The sequence below is a fragment of the Neopelma chrysocephalum genome, unplaced genomic scaffold (genome assembly GCF_003984885.1).
Source record: "Neopelma chrysocephalum unplaced genomic scaffold, ASM398488v2 Primary Assembly neopelma1_98, whole genome shotgun sequence".
In the NCBI taxonomy this organism is placed as follows: domain Eukaryota; kingdom Metazoa; phylum Chordata; class Aves; order Passeriformes; family Pipridae; genus Neopelma; species Neopelma chrysocephalum.
In genome coordinates this window covers 1,723,086-1,736,236 of record NW_020897761.1, presented here as the reverse complement: position 1 = coordinate 1,736,236, position 13,151 = coordinate 1,723,086, and the positions used below count along the sequence as shown (strand labels likewise).

The window sequence follows — 13,151 nt, the reverse complement described above, 5'->3', positions numbered from 1 at the left end:
TGTACATAGGCCAGAGGCAAGGGAGGAGGGGGGATGCAAGAGGAGCAAAAGCAGTGGCAGGAAGGGTGGGGAGGAAAAATCTTTGCACCAGTAGAACTTCCAGGCAGCACTGGATAAAGCCCATTTTCTGCTGCCTGCCAAAGAACAGAAACCACTCCTGGTTTTTATTTCAAAGTCCTCGTTTATTTCTGACATTAAATTTGGACCCATAGCTGAGCAACAAAGACAGAGAATAGTAACAGGAGGAATCTGAAGTGGAAAAAATCTGGGATCCCTGTCCCTACCCCATCCTGTTCCTCCACCAGCTCCCAAACCTTCTCATCCTCAGCTGCATCCCCTGTGTTTCCAGCCCTTTCAGACTCACCCGTTTCCCTGTGGCCCTGCCAGACCCACGGTGTGTGTTGGCTGCGAGGCCAACCCTCATCTTGGCCATCCGGCTGTTCTGGAACTGCCTCCCCAGCCTTGGCACCTCGTTAGCCGGTGACAGGTCACGCTTAATTTGCATGTGATGAAGATGACAATGGCTTCCCTTTCACCAAAGGGGTGACCCACAGAAGCAGAAGCCCCTGTGTTATTCCCACCCTCTGGAGGTCATGGCCATTGGGGTGGGAAGCCTTTTTGTGTGTGCCAAGAGGTAGAGTTGGATGCCAGGAGCCGCCGTGTCCGTGCTGGCTCTGTGCCTGCCGAGGGGACGGCATGGCAGGGCCTTCTGGCAGAGATCTGGGACACATTAACTTCTCGTGGCTCCCAGCAGGGTGAGACCGAGCTGAGCAGATGCTCTAGTGGGAAAGGATGGGATTTACCGAGTTAGCCAAGATTTTCTTCCCGTTACAGACGGTATTTTCAGGGAGGAGCACGGGCTGGATGGGAAGCGGTAGGAGCTACAGACTATGGACCAGTGGGATCCAGAGAGCTTTGCTGCTGCTAACTTTCATCTTCCCTCCTGCCTGCCCTTAATATGAGAGGACATTAAAACCTGTTATCACTATTTGAAGAATGGGAAGAGACTCTAAAAGCGATGCAGCCAGACCGAGTCTCCAGATAATGGAAATGCAGTGTCTTTTTGGGCCGGAGGTGGGGGAGATGGTGCATAACATTTGCTCAGAAGTGTGTGTAAAATGCAGGCTGGGACAAGGTGTTTGGTTACAAGGACCATGACCAGTGGCATTTGTCTGGCTCTTTTCTTCAGGTTGTTTGAGCAGAGGTGCCAAGGCAAGAGCAGGTCCAAACATCAGCCTTTTGCCTGAAAATGTGGACACTCAAGGCTGATGTACCATGTGCCTTCTATACTGAGACCTACCTTTTCCCTGTGTGAATGGGGAGGTTAAGTCCAAATCCTTCTGTGGGCAGCAGGATGATTTCTAAATTGCAGTGGTGAAAGAAAGACCTCACTACTCACATTTCTGAGCAGTCCTAACCTATATTGCAAAGGCATGGCAAGTGTTTCCTGCCATTGCCTCCAACAGCATCTGCAGGGATCATTGCTGTCCTGGTCCCTCCTCCCTGCTGTGAATGGGAAGCGCTCAGCTGAGCAGTCCTGCACTGGTTGCTATGGAAGTGCCTGTGAATGATGGAGATGTCCTTTTAGTAATTTTTCACCTAATTTGATTTATGGAGGAAGAAGAAACTTTCCCACATTCATTTTTGCAGAAAGGCAGAGTCACTGGCTGTCACTGCCAGCCGCAGTGCCGGTGAACCCGCATTTGGGTCTTGCAGCCTCTTCTTCCAAAAACAAAAGCAGGGGGGACCCAACCACCTGAATATCACTCTTCTGTGGGAGGCTGTGGGCCCTGCAAAGGAGGAGATGCAACCTGGTGGACTCTGCTGTTGCTGTTGAAAGCAAAATTCATCCTAAAACCAACCTTCCTCTGGCCGTTGGAGCTGTCAGGGTGGGTTGGGTAGGGCCTTGAAAGCAGAAGGTGAACAAAACCACAGTTATTTAGGGATACAATTCTTCCCATAAGTAAAATCTTGCCGTTTTCATGGGTCCAAGTTAAAATTGCTCCTAAGAAAGCTTGTGAAGAGTAGAAGAGGTGGGGGCTTCGGCCGCAGAAGGACCAGCCTGTGCCCGTTCGCGTGGGTGAGCGCTTTGGCGAGCAGCTTTGCCTCCCCCGGCAGTGACCTAAATTCATGTCTTGAACTTCTTCAGCACGTGCGAAGGCCGAAGCAGGTGGGACGCGGTGCCCTATCTTACACTCGAACAGAAAAGGTAACTGCTAGTGACAACTGATGCAGCACGAGGGGAGCAGGGCGACCTGGATCCTCCCTTCCTTGCTTTCCCATCGCCGAGGAGCGCTGCCATGCCCCTTTCAGCACTGGGATTTGCCAGGGGCGGCAGCTGGCGGGTGGTCACCCATTGCACCTTGTGCCGGAGGCAGAGGGCACCCAAGGCCTCACTCTGGGCTCAGGGAGCTGGGGGTAATTAAATTAGGTTGTACTGTACATAGCCCTCGTTAGACAAGTCCCTTTGGGAGACAGAGTAGATAATAATGACACTTATGATGGGTTCGGAGGTGGCCGGTTCAACATCGCCCTTCAAGGTCTCGCTCCCCTTCTCGCCCGTAGAGCTTCGCCGTGCCGGGCGGGTCAGCAGGAGGACCGTGCTGGTCTGGGGCTGGGCCTACGGGGTCCTCCCTGCGGGAACACCCCCAAAGACAAGTGAAAAGCCCCTTCCCTCGAGCGGGCGCCGGCTGGGGACACCCTGTGCTAGTGGCAATGGTGACTACACCTCCGTGCTGATGGCCCGCGGGTTCGGGAAGCTGTCGCGGAGGAGGCCGTGCCGGCTCAGCGTGTAGCCTTGCAGGGTGGCCATGTTGATGGGCGGCCCCATCTCCTTGTAGCACGCGGGGGTGTAGGTGACCCTCTCGCCCCCGTTGCGCACCATGTCGGCAGTCCGGATGTAAAAGGGGGATCCGTAGGGGGAGCAGGTCGGGCAGTAGTTGTGAGCCCCGTGCTGGTTGAGCTCGCTGGGCGGGGGCGCGGGGCTGCCCTGGCCGTCCACCATGCGGGAGCTGCAGGCGTTGCACATGCCGAGGTGTGAGTGCGTGGGGAGGTCGGGCACTTCCTCTTCCTCCTCCTCCTCCTCCTCCTCCTCTTCCTCATCGGAGTCATTTTTCTTGCAGCAGTAGTACTGCAGGAAAGAGAACGGGTTTTATGAGGGGAAGTGGAGCAGCCGGTGGACAGATTCGGCTTCTCAGCCAGCCCTGCCGCTTCCCTGCTCCTCTCATCCCCCTGCCAGAGAAACCCTCCGCGGCTTCTTGCTGCTCTGCTCCATCATTCCCGGGTCCTGAAGCCAGACAAAACCTGGACCTGAGCAAGCTGCAGGAGGCAGCTGCCAGGGAACTCGTCCTCACCCCCCAGCGAGGTTTGCAAGGGGAAGGAATTTCACCCTGCCAGTTGGAAACTGCTCCAAGTAAGCGCTGTGCTTTTCATCACACAGGCATTGCTGCATGGCACAGACTGCACATTAACTTTTAAAGAGCAGGAGGTTGTAGCTAGCTGTTGTTGAAAGCCTCCTCGTTTAATTTACAGGGGGAAAAAAATTATATAAAAATCTCCATCTGGTATTGCAAACCCAGCCAAGCCTGCACCTCAGTTACCAAGTGCTGCAGAGCCTCAAAAGTCTTAGGGGAGTCCCCCTACACCAGGGGCAGGGAAGGACATAATTCTGCAGCACCTGGGGAGATGGGGGGGTTTCAACTCCCTGCCATCACACCAAAAAAAGGCCCTTTTAGACCCCTCCTGTAGCAGCAGCTCAGCATGAGGAACATAGAATCATAGAATATCTAGAGTTGGAAGGGACCCACAAAGATCATCGTCCAACTCCTGGCCCTGCACAGAACAGCCCCAAAAATCCCACCGTGTGCCTGAGAGCGTTGTCCAAACACTTCTTGAGCTCTGGCAGGCCTGGGGCTGTGACCACTGCCCTGGGGAGCCCATTCCAGTGCAAAGTGAGGTTGGCAAAGTGGGGGACACTGACCTGTAGCCTACAGTAGCAGAGCACGGCAATGATGCACAGTAGGATCACCGTTGCAAGGATTCCCCCGGTGATAACAACAGTTCCCGCTGTCATCCGACCGATTCTCCATCAAACTCTGCAAGGTGGGGACACAGGGACACAAAAGTCACCTACCATGGTTTTGTCACCACATCACGGATGTGATGCCCACAAGGCATCCCAAAATAGTGCATCCCCATTCCTCTCTCCCCAGCTGGAAAACTAATATCACCTAATATCATTCTCCTTCTCTTAGCGAGAGGACACAAGATGCAGCATCACATCCCCTTGCTGCCATCACTGCTCTGGCTTGGGATCTTTGGGAAACACCCTGCGATCTGCTGGCAGAGCCTTGCCCCTTAATGAGCCCAAAGGGATGATTTCCACCCTCCCAGCACAAAATCCACCTTCTTCATCAAAACCCTGAAGCAAACCTGTGTCTCCACCAGGAAAATGCAAAGCAGAGCCTTTGGACCCTGCAAGCCTGGCAGTCTGAGCCCAGAAATCACACCCTGGCCTCCTGCCGGGCACCAATGGGTCTAACAGGGGCTTGGCATGAGTCAAGCAGCCCCCACTGCCACCCCTGTGCCACGAGACCCAAGGGATACTTACGTTCAGTGACGGAGGCGTTGGACCTGGAAGAAGTGGAGGGAGAGGTTAGTTGTGGCCTGACAGCACCCCTTGCACCCACCTGCCTTTCCCAGTGTCTCAAGAATTTGCCTTGAATTGGGACCCCACAGGAAGCCCTGCTTTGCCTGCAGGGATGGGGCTCAGCATCTGCCCATGCCCCTGGGAGGCCACATGGGGCAAAAAGCATTTGGGATCCTGCTGCTGGTAATTATTACTATTACTATTATTATTATAATCATCTTTACCTTGAAGCAGGGAAAGGAGACATTTCCCAAGCTCAGAGAAATGCTCCACAGGAGAAGGGCACAGGCCTGCTTAGTCAGCACTTGGCCTTTTCCTCTTTAAAATTAATTACGAGGAAGGTGGATGCATCACTGCAAGTGACCAACGTTTTAGGTGCTGCTGGGACAGATCTCCCCTCCATCCTGCCCAGGGCAGGTGAGCCCCCACATCCCCCCACGACCCCACAGGCACTTACCCAGAAAAGGACAGGCAGGATGTTGTGGTCACGCCGGCCCCGGGGTGGCCGGCCAGGACAGGCAGCTCTGCATGGCCACGGGGAGACACAGCGGCCCTGGGAGGGACAAGGGAAAAAAACCCACTGCTGTCAGCTCATCCCACTGCCCAAGGGCTTTGTTTACCCAGCGTCCCCATCCCCACTGATGCCGCCTCTGTTGCCGCAGCGGGGCTAAATAAATTGCTTTGTTGGGGCAGAAGAGGCGGATGCTGCAAAGGTGGGCAAAGCAAACTGCCAGGAAGGGATGACCCCGCACCTGAAACCTGCCATTCCAGCAGAACTGAGAGAAGTGGGTGCACCCATCTCCTCATCACCCATCACCTCCAGCGGTGCCTCGCTCAGCCGCCTTTCATTACCGGCCCTCGCGTCCCTTGGTGCCTCGGCCAGAGCAGGGCTAATTGATAGGGCCCAAGTGCCAGCCCGCTGCAGCCGAGGAGATCTAATTACCCGCTGGCCACGCGGCCCTAATTAACAGAGAGAGGTGGCAGCTTCCAGGCGAGACCTGCCCACCTCTGCCCTGGCCCCTCACTGCTGCATGTCCCAGCGGACATGACCGTGCAGAACCACCCCCCTCCCCAAAAATCACCCGCCCTCCTCACTGCGCTGTGGTGACTTGCAGGAACCTGCCTGCCACAAATTGATTTCCAGCTCTTGGAAAGTTCCTGTAGGAAGCCAAAAGGCGGGCACGCATTGGATTTCCTCCTCAAGCCGCTCTTGCACACGAAACAAAGGAAAAAAAAAACACAAACCCAGAGAAATCAATAGGCCCATAACCCAGCTAATATCTCCATCCATCAGGAGACCCGGTGCAGAGCTAATAATAGAGACCAACACACTCGGCTCCTGCTCCCTTGTTACCAAACCGCACCCTGAAATGCTGCCAGGAGTGTAGGGGGACACACAGGGAGCCACTGGGGGGGTGACACCTCCCCAGGTGCCTTCCTTAACAGGGAAAAGGTGACAGTGGGTGGTTGGAAAAGGCAAAAGTTGACCTTTGAAGACCCCAGGAGGGACACGCCACGAGTGATGTGGTGATGGATGATGCAGGCGGCCGTTCACATCCAGAAAACTTCATTTCGTGGGAGCTGTGATTTGATTTAGAGCTTGGAGAGCAGCACCCAATTAGCCTGAAGTTTGTAGCGAGCAGGCGGCCTCGGAGAATGACCCCGGGCAGGGAGGGACTGGCCTTGGGGACCCTTTGGTCACCTCTGAGAGCTGAGTGTCCAACTGGTGCTTCCTCAAGAATGGCTGGATTTCCATACACCCCATCTCCAGCATTCCTGTTCCTGGCGTTGCCAGGATCAGCATTTCACCTGCCCCACTCAGAAGCCAGACTCTTCCTTATTAAAATACTGAATGCTAGAGAAAGCCAAAAATGACAGTGAACCAGAAGAGAAGTGCTGCCTTTCCTCATCTCTTTGGAGGGAATGCTTTCAGGGAAGAGAAAGTTTCCTCCCCTCCTCCTCTCCTCCCCTCCAAACCCTGCCCCACCAGGAGCCCAGTAGTTAATTTTCTACCCAGTCTGTGGCTATAAAATAATTTGTGCCTATCAAATAGCCTTCTCTAACCTACTGCTCTCTCCTGCAGGGATGCATAAGGGAATGTAACACCTCCCAGGGAAGGAGCAAGAGCCCCAGTCTCAGAAGTAATTGGGGTCTTGGGAATTATAAGCTAAATAAGCCCAGAAAGGAGAAGGACAACTACAACAGCCTTTCCACAACAGCTCCAGAAGCCACATCCCTGCCACTGGGGATCACCCCACGTCCATTTTTCATCCACCCTCCCCAAACACATCCCAAGCTGCTGGGAAAGGAGCATTTTGGGCTCCACTGCCTCACCTCCACGCAGCCCCACCACTCCATCCCGACAAAAGGCCGTACATTTTTATGGATCCCATAAAAGCCTGGGCTGTACTATGAGCCAAACTGAGCCCTGCAGCTCCTGCTCCCACAGGAGGATGGGATGCAGAAGCATCCCAGGGGAATTGCACAAGCCCAACGTCCGGGGCCACAGTCCCATTTCTCCTTCTGGCTTAAAAAGGGAGCTGAGAGTCATTTAAATATTCACATGTCCCAAGCTGAGTAGATGCCTTGACACTCACTGCTCACTCTCTCCTGGGGAGCTCAGGACAGGGGACGACCCAAGGGTGGTCGTGGGGACACAAACCATCACTGAATAAAATCAGGATTTATAGGAACAGGGCTGCCTCCCTCCCTGCCTCTCGGGGAGTGCTCTGAGACCTCGGCAGCGGTGTCACGCTGTTCCCAGCAGGGCCGGGAGGGGGTGGAGGGAGGGTCCGTGGCCGTATCGAACTCCTCCGGGCAGGCGTGCAGAACTGCTTGCTGCAGAGATACATTTTCTTTAATTGATGTTGCCTCGCAGCGCAAAGTTACGGCCTGAAAAGTGACTCTGGGAACGAGTAGCATCTCAGGCTTCTATATTTATTCCCCTTCAATGACGTCCATAGCACATTTGCACGGTTTGCAAGTCGATGGCGAGATTTTTGCCAGCCGCCAGCACTCTCAGCTCAGCTGAAACACCCCTGTCCTTCCTCACCCTGTGTGTCCCACCAGTCCTGAGCTCGTCCCTGTCACCCACCAAGGGTCAAACCCTCCCACCAGAGCTCAGGAGCAGGCTCAGGACAGGGCAGAGCGTGGTTATTCACGATGAGCATCATGCCGAACCCTGCCACAAGTCCTACCCCAGCCTGGGCTCTGCTCTCCTGGTTTTGCTCTGCAGCTCATGGGATAATTCAATGAAATGTCTGCCTGGTAAATTAGCCCGGCCGCTGCCTCACCAGAATCATCTCCCAGGGCCTAATTGGAAACAAACAGCAGCAGGGGCTGCCTTTTCAAAACAGACTATGGCAGCAAACAACAGGGCAGCTCCCGGGCAGCTGTGACCTGCCCCTGCACGGCCTCAACCCAGCGGGATTCGGGGGGATCAACCCACGACTGCAAACCCCCAGCCACGGTGCCGGAAGGGTGCACAGGGAATGCTGAGCTCATGTAAACTCATTGCACGTCAGGTGTTCTGTGCTGCATAAGGGGATAAGCCAAGCTGTGGGGGAGCAGAAACAAGGAGACACCACCCCCAAAAGGAGTCAAGCCAGATGAAATTTTACCCAAAGAGTGATGGCAACGTGGGATGCAAGAGGATGCAGGGGGTGGCACCCAGCTGGCAGCCCCCCAGCAGCCCCTCTCTGGTCCCAGGCCTCTTCTCCTGGGCTTCTTGCCCCAGTCACAAACCCCTGGGTCACTGTGAAGCCTTAAAACTTCTAATTAATGAATCAGGTGAGCCTGCTGTTGGTTCTGCAAGAGTTGTATTGGAGTCTGGAGCAGCCTCCACTCCTCCTGTGGACAAAAATCACAGTGGCAGCTGGGAAAACTTTGATTTCAATCTGCTGCAGAGAACTCCAAATAAGGTTTTTCCCAGCAGAAAGGGGCAAGCCATTTCCTCCCTGAGGCTTTTTCCTGCTGTGATGCCTTTGGTGCCTTGAACCACGTGGGGTTTTCCCAGCAGTTTTGCTGCAGCCAACACCCTGTTCCCGGCCACCACAAGGACAGCCAGGTCACAGAGGTGAGCCCTGAGGCTCCAGCGATTCGCAGTCAGTCATCAAAACAGAAAATCCATGACCTGCCTGCAAGCCTGCCCTGCCTTTCCCTCCATCATCCACACCGGTTCCTTGGGGCTCCCACCACCTCCTCCTGGACAAGGCATGGGAAAGACAAAATAACCAACAAGGATCTGAAACCAGCTCTTTTCTCGCAGAAGCTCTGCGGAAAATGCAAGATGTGAATTGCAGTTAACAAAAATCAAGCCCCTTTAACAGTGGAAGCCACCAGCCAACCCCCAGCTCCTGGGTGGGAATGAAGGCCTGTGCTCCTGCTGCTAACGCTGTGCTCCCGACCCACTGAGCCCAGAAGATCCCCTCTCTTGCTGCCAAACTGCCAAAAACCACCTTCTTGCCAACCCAGGTTCGCTGTCTCCCATGCCAGGCCTCATCCTGCTGTGCTGGGAAAACTGCCCTGCCGATGGCAATTGCCTTTGCAGCCACATAGGACCAAGCATCCCCCTCTGATCTCTGTCCAGGTGCAGGAAACCCCAGCCCCAGCTGGCACATCCGCATCCCTCTCCCAGGGAGACCTCCCGGCACTTCTCAGACTTTTGGAGGAAGGGCGGCTTTGCAGCCTGGGACGTCTCGGGTGCGGATTATCCCAGTATCTCGTTACTTGGGCGTCTCATCTGCCCTTTATCTCCTTAAGCGACTATTCAGCCCGTCTCGCCTGCCTGCATGGATTAACTGCAGCCATGTGTACGACAGAGGGACAGGACAGGACTGTCACCCCCATCCTGTTCCCCCCAGCACACACGTACAGCAAAGCCCGTGACTCAGCCAGGGCTACACCTGGATCATAATTACACCTCCTTTGCGGCCCCTCCTCTTTGCAGAGTGGCTTAAAACCCGGGCGAATGACACCTCCCTCCTCATACCCCCAGGCATCTCCTACCCGCTGTGTTTGCTCAGCCCAGTTCGGGAGCCGCGGTGGGTGGGTGCAGACCCAGGAAGGGTGATGTGCAGCCCCGGACACAGGGAAGGTGTCAGACGCGGGACAGCCCACAGTGGGATGCAGATGGGAATATCCTCAGCCTGATCCACATGGCTCATGTCCTGCCGCTGTGCCCAGGGTTCCTCCCGGGCCAGCTCCCAGCAAAAGCCAGGAACGTGTGCCGGGGAGCCACTCCGCTGTGGTCCCAAAATAACCAGGGACAAAACGGGCGGCATCAAGCCAAGTCACACAGAGAAGGGCTTTTGAGATTATCCCGCACGTCAGATCCCCTCGGGCTCTCTGGAGCCAGCCAACACCTGGCCAGTGTCCCTGCCACAGGCAGCATCCCTCCCAGCACCCACATATCCCCCGGGATGAGCAGCGGCAGCAGCAGTGTCCGTGCCGGGAGTGGAGCGAGGCCGTGGCGAGCTGGAATGCTGGGTGTGCCCCAGGTGAGACTGACCCTTGCCAAAAAGCCAGAGAATTTTTCCACACACCTGTGCTAAAGGTTTGGGACTTGTCTGTGGCCACAGCTAGTGGAAAGCCAGAGCCCTGGCTGGATCCTGCCATACCTTGAGGACACAGGCCTGGAGAGCAAGGACTTGGGTCTTATTTGCACCCCATGTCATCCCTGTCACAGTGGTGCCTGGGTGCTTGCAATGTCCAGCACAAGAGATGGATCCTTGTGAGCTCAGAAAGGAGCAGGGAGGGTTATTTGCTTCCACCCTGATGTCACCCTTGGTGCTCTCACACAGCACTGCTGTAGGTGTCCCATGACTGATTTAACCCCTGGTAAAGCACCAACACAGCCCAGGCATCAGCCAGCATTCCCAGTACTTGCCCAGGAAAAAGAGAGATGACACCAGCAAAGCAAAACATGGCAGCAGGAACCTCTTTGAAAGCTCTCAGCCTCCAGCCATTCCACACCCTCAGGTAATGGACCAGGATCCTACTGATCCCACAAGCCTGGAGACTCTCCCCAGCAGCAAGACAGAGCCAGCCTCCCTCTGAGGATGCTCCGCTGTTCATTCCCAGCCCGAGGCAGGCCCCTCCAGAACCCTCATTGCTCCAAATGAAACCTCCAACTCCTCACACCAGCAGGCTCTTGCCATCAGGGCAAGGAGATCAACATCTTAGTGGAATCCCTCCGTTCCCTGGAGGCTGCAAACACACTCCACAGATATCCGATCTTCTCTCCGGTTTGATTTTCTCTCTGCTTTGCCACGGGAAGGTGCAGGCACTGCTCTCCAGTGGGGGACTCAGTGACACCAAATGCAACTTCATCCCAGGCACGCAGTGGAAGAGGAGGATCAATCCTAGCAGAAGCATTGTGCCACACAGTCCAGAGTACCCCTGCAGAGCACCCCCAACAAGATCCAACCGACCACAGCAGCGAGTTTCCCACTAAAGATTTTTTTCATTAATCCAGTTTCCCACCAGATTTCTGTGAAACAATCCCCAGGACAACTTTTTCTCCGAGGCTCCAGTTCGTTATCTCCTTCCTTGCCCTGGATGTCAGTGCCATCTCACCCTTTCCACCTCATTTCCATCACTCCCATGAAAATTCTTTCCCCAGTTTCCTAGTTCCTACCCTCCTCGTCCCAGTTCCTCCCAGCCTGATGTACGAAACAAAACTTGTGCACAACCTTTCCCTGTAGCAGCGAGTTCTGCTCCCAGAGGCAAAGCCCAAGGGAAAAGCTTTGGATGAGGATGGAGCCTCTGTAATCCCATCAGCTGTAGCCGCCCCTGATACGGCACGGGGTGCCGGGGCGGATCCGCCGCGCCTCCACGTCACCCAGTTTATTTGTTTTGCTAAAATAAAACACAAAATAAATTCCCTGCCTCACCCTCGGGTTTAACCCTTGCCCTCCCGCGGCCTGAGGGTTGGAGGCTGCGTGTTTGAGGGATGCTGTTCCTCAGGGACGTGCAGGGGATGTTCCCCCGTGTCCTGCCAGGATCTGCCCTCCCGCCTGTGTCAGTGAAACAGCCGCCACGGAGGGATTCAATTAGCAAAGACATCATTAGGGGTAATTGCACTGTTTACCAGCTAAAAGGAGTGAAGGGAGATTAGCCTTGTGTCTACTCACGAGGAGAGGGGCCACGTCATCCCTTTTGGACCATGAGCTCCCTTTAAATCCCATTTAGAGCCAGGAAAACTACATGGATGTGTGTCAGTGATGCACCACACTTTCTCCTTCATATTTCAGTGCTTGCCTCATATTCTTCTCCCTCAGCCATGGAGCCAGCTGAGATCTCCTCCATCTGCCCACCAGATCCAGATATGGGTTCAACAGGACACAACCATCAGCATCTCTAACAAACCAGGAGCTGAAAAGTGGGGCTGGATACATCTCTTCCCACTTCCAGCCAGGTAGGTGCCCTTCAGTACCAGGGAACAGACAACCCTCGGACTACCACTGCCTCTCCGACAAAAACAACCCTAGGGCTGGTTAGAGTTCAATCCCACTTCCACAGTAGCTGCAAACCTGCATGGTGCTTGGGAAACATCCTTTTTTTTCCAAGAGAAAGGGAGATGGAGGGTGCCATGGCCCAGCCCTAGGGAGGAGGGCGCAGGGAAGTGCAGCCTCTTCCTCCGCATGATGCAAGACCTGCTGCTCCAACTGTCAGCATCCCCCCAGCATGTTCGCTTGGAGTAGAAACAGAGATTTATTTTAATGACTCATTAAAGCCTAATTGCATTCAGGCAGCAAAACAGAGGGAGCAGCCTCCCACGTGCACCAGTACTACAGTCAGGAGGGCTCTCGGAGCCTCTCCGAAAGCGCAAGGCAGACAGACTGTCTCTTTTTGGTGGGGCCAGACAGCGGGACCAGCTGCTGGCTCTGGAGCAGCCTGGCTTCGTGGTTGGGATCCAAAAACAACCCAGAAAAGTCTCTGTCTCTTCATTTGCCTCTGTCTGCCTGACACGACAGCTGCCACCAGCCGCTTATCCCTTTGCTCCAGTGAGGAGACGCAACCTGCCCGGAGCTTGGATGCCCATCTCCAGGGCTTCTGGACAGCAGCTGTTTCAGGGGGTGACCATCTCTCAGCCTTAGAGACATGTGTTTGTAAATGCCCACGTCTTTTAAGGACCCCATAATGAGAGCAGGGTGGGATTTGCACAGCAGCAACCACAGGTCATCCCAGTAGAGAGCTGGACATCGCACAGGGAAGGGATGAGCTGCTCCTCCCGTCCCAAGGACATCCCCAAGGGATGGGGGAGAACCAAGCGGTCGTGCTAAAATCCAGCTTGGAGGGAAAACAGCCCAAACCCCGCCACTGGCAATCCAGGGAAACCCTTGCTACTGACACCACCCTCAGCTACTGAGTCCATGTACCTCACCCTTTCTGGTCAGATTCAGATCCAGTGACAGCCACGTCACCTGTGGGGACAGCAGTTTACAGCTGCTCTGACACCCAGGTATCCCCATCCCCAGGATACACACTGGAAAGCCCATCC

At 54.9% G+C, this 13,151-nt stretch overlaps 1 protein-coding gene across 1 annotated transcript; it reads right to left on the bottom strand.

Annotated features, from left to right (window-relative positions):
- Nucleotides 1–195: 195 nt before the first annotated feature.
- FAM163A (family with sequence similarity 163 member A) lies at nucleotides 196–5,182 on the bottom strand. Its single transcript, XM_027694792.1, has 4 exons — nucleotides 5,106–5,182; nucleotides 4,610–4,632; nucleotides 3,980–4,094; nucleotides 196–3,130 (listed from the first exon to the last, which is right to left on the bottom strand). Exons 3-4 carry the CDS (start codon nucleotides 4,070–4,072, stop codon nucleotides 2,723–2,725), a joined length of 501 nt encoding a protein of 166 aa, XP_027550593.1. The 5' UTR covers nucleotides 4,073–4,094; nucleotides 4,610–4,632; nucleotides 5,106–5,182; the 3' UTR covers nucleotides 196–2,722.
- Nucleotides 5,183–13,151: the final 7,969 nt, after the last annotated feature.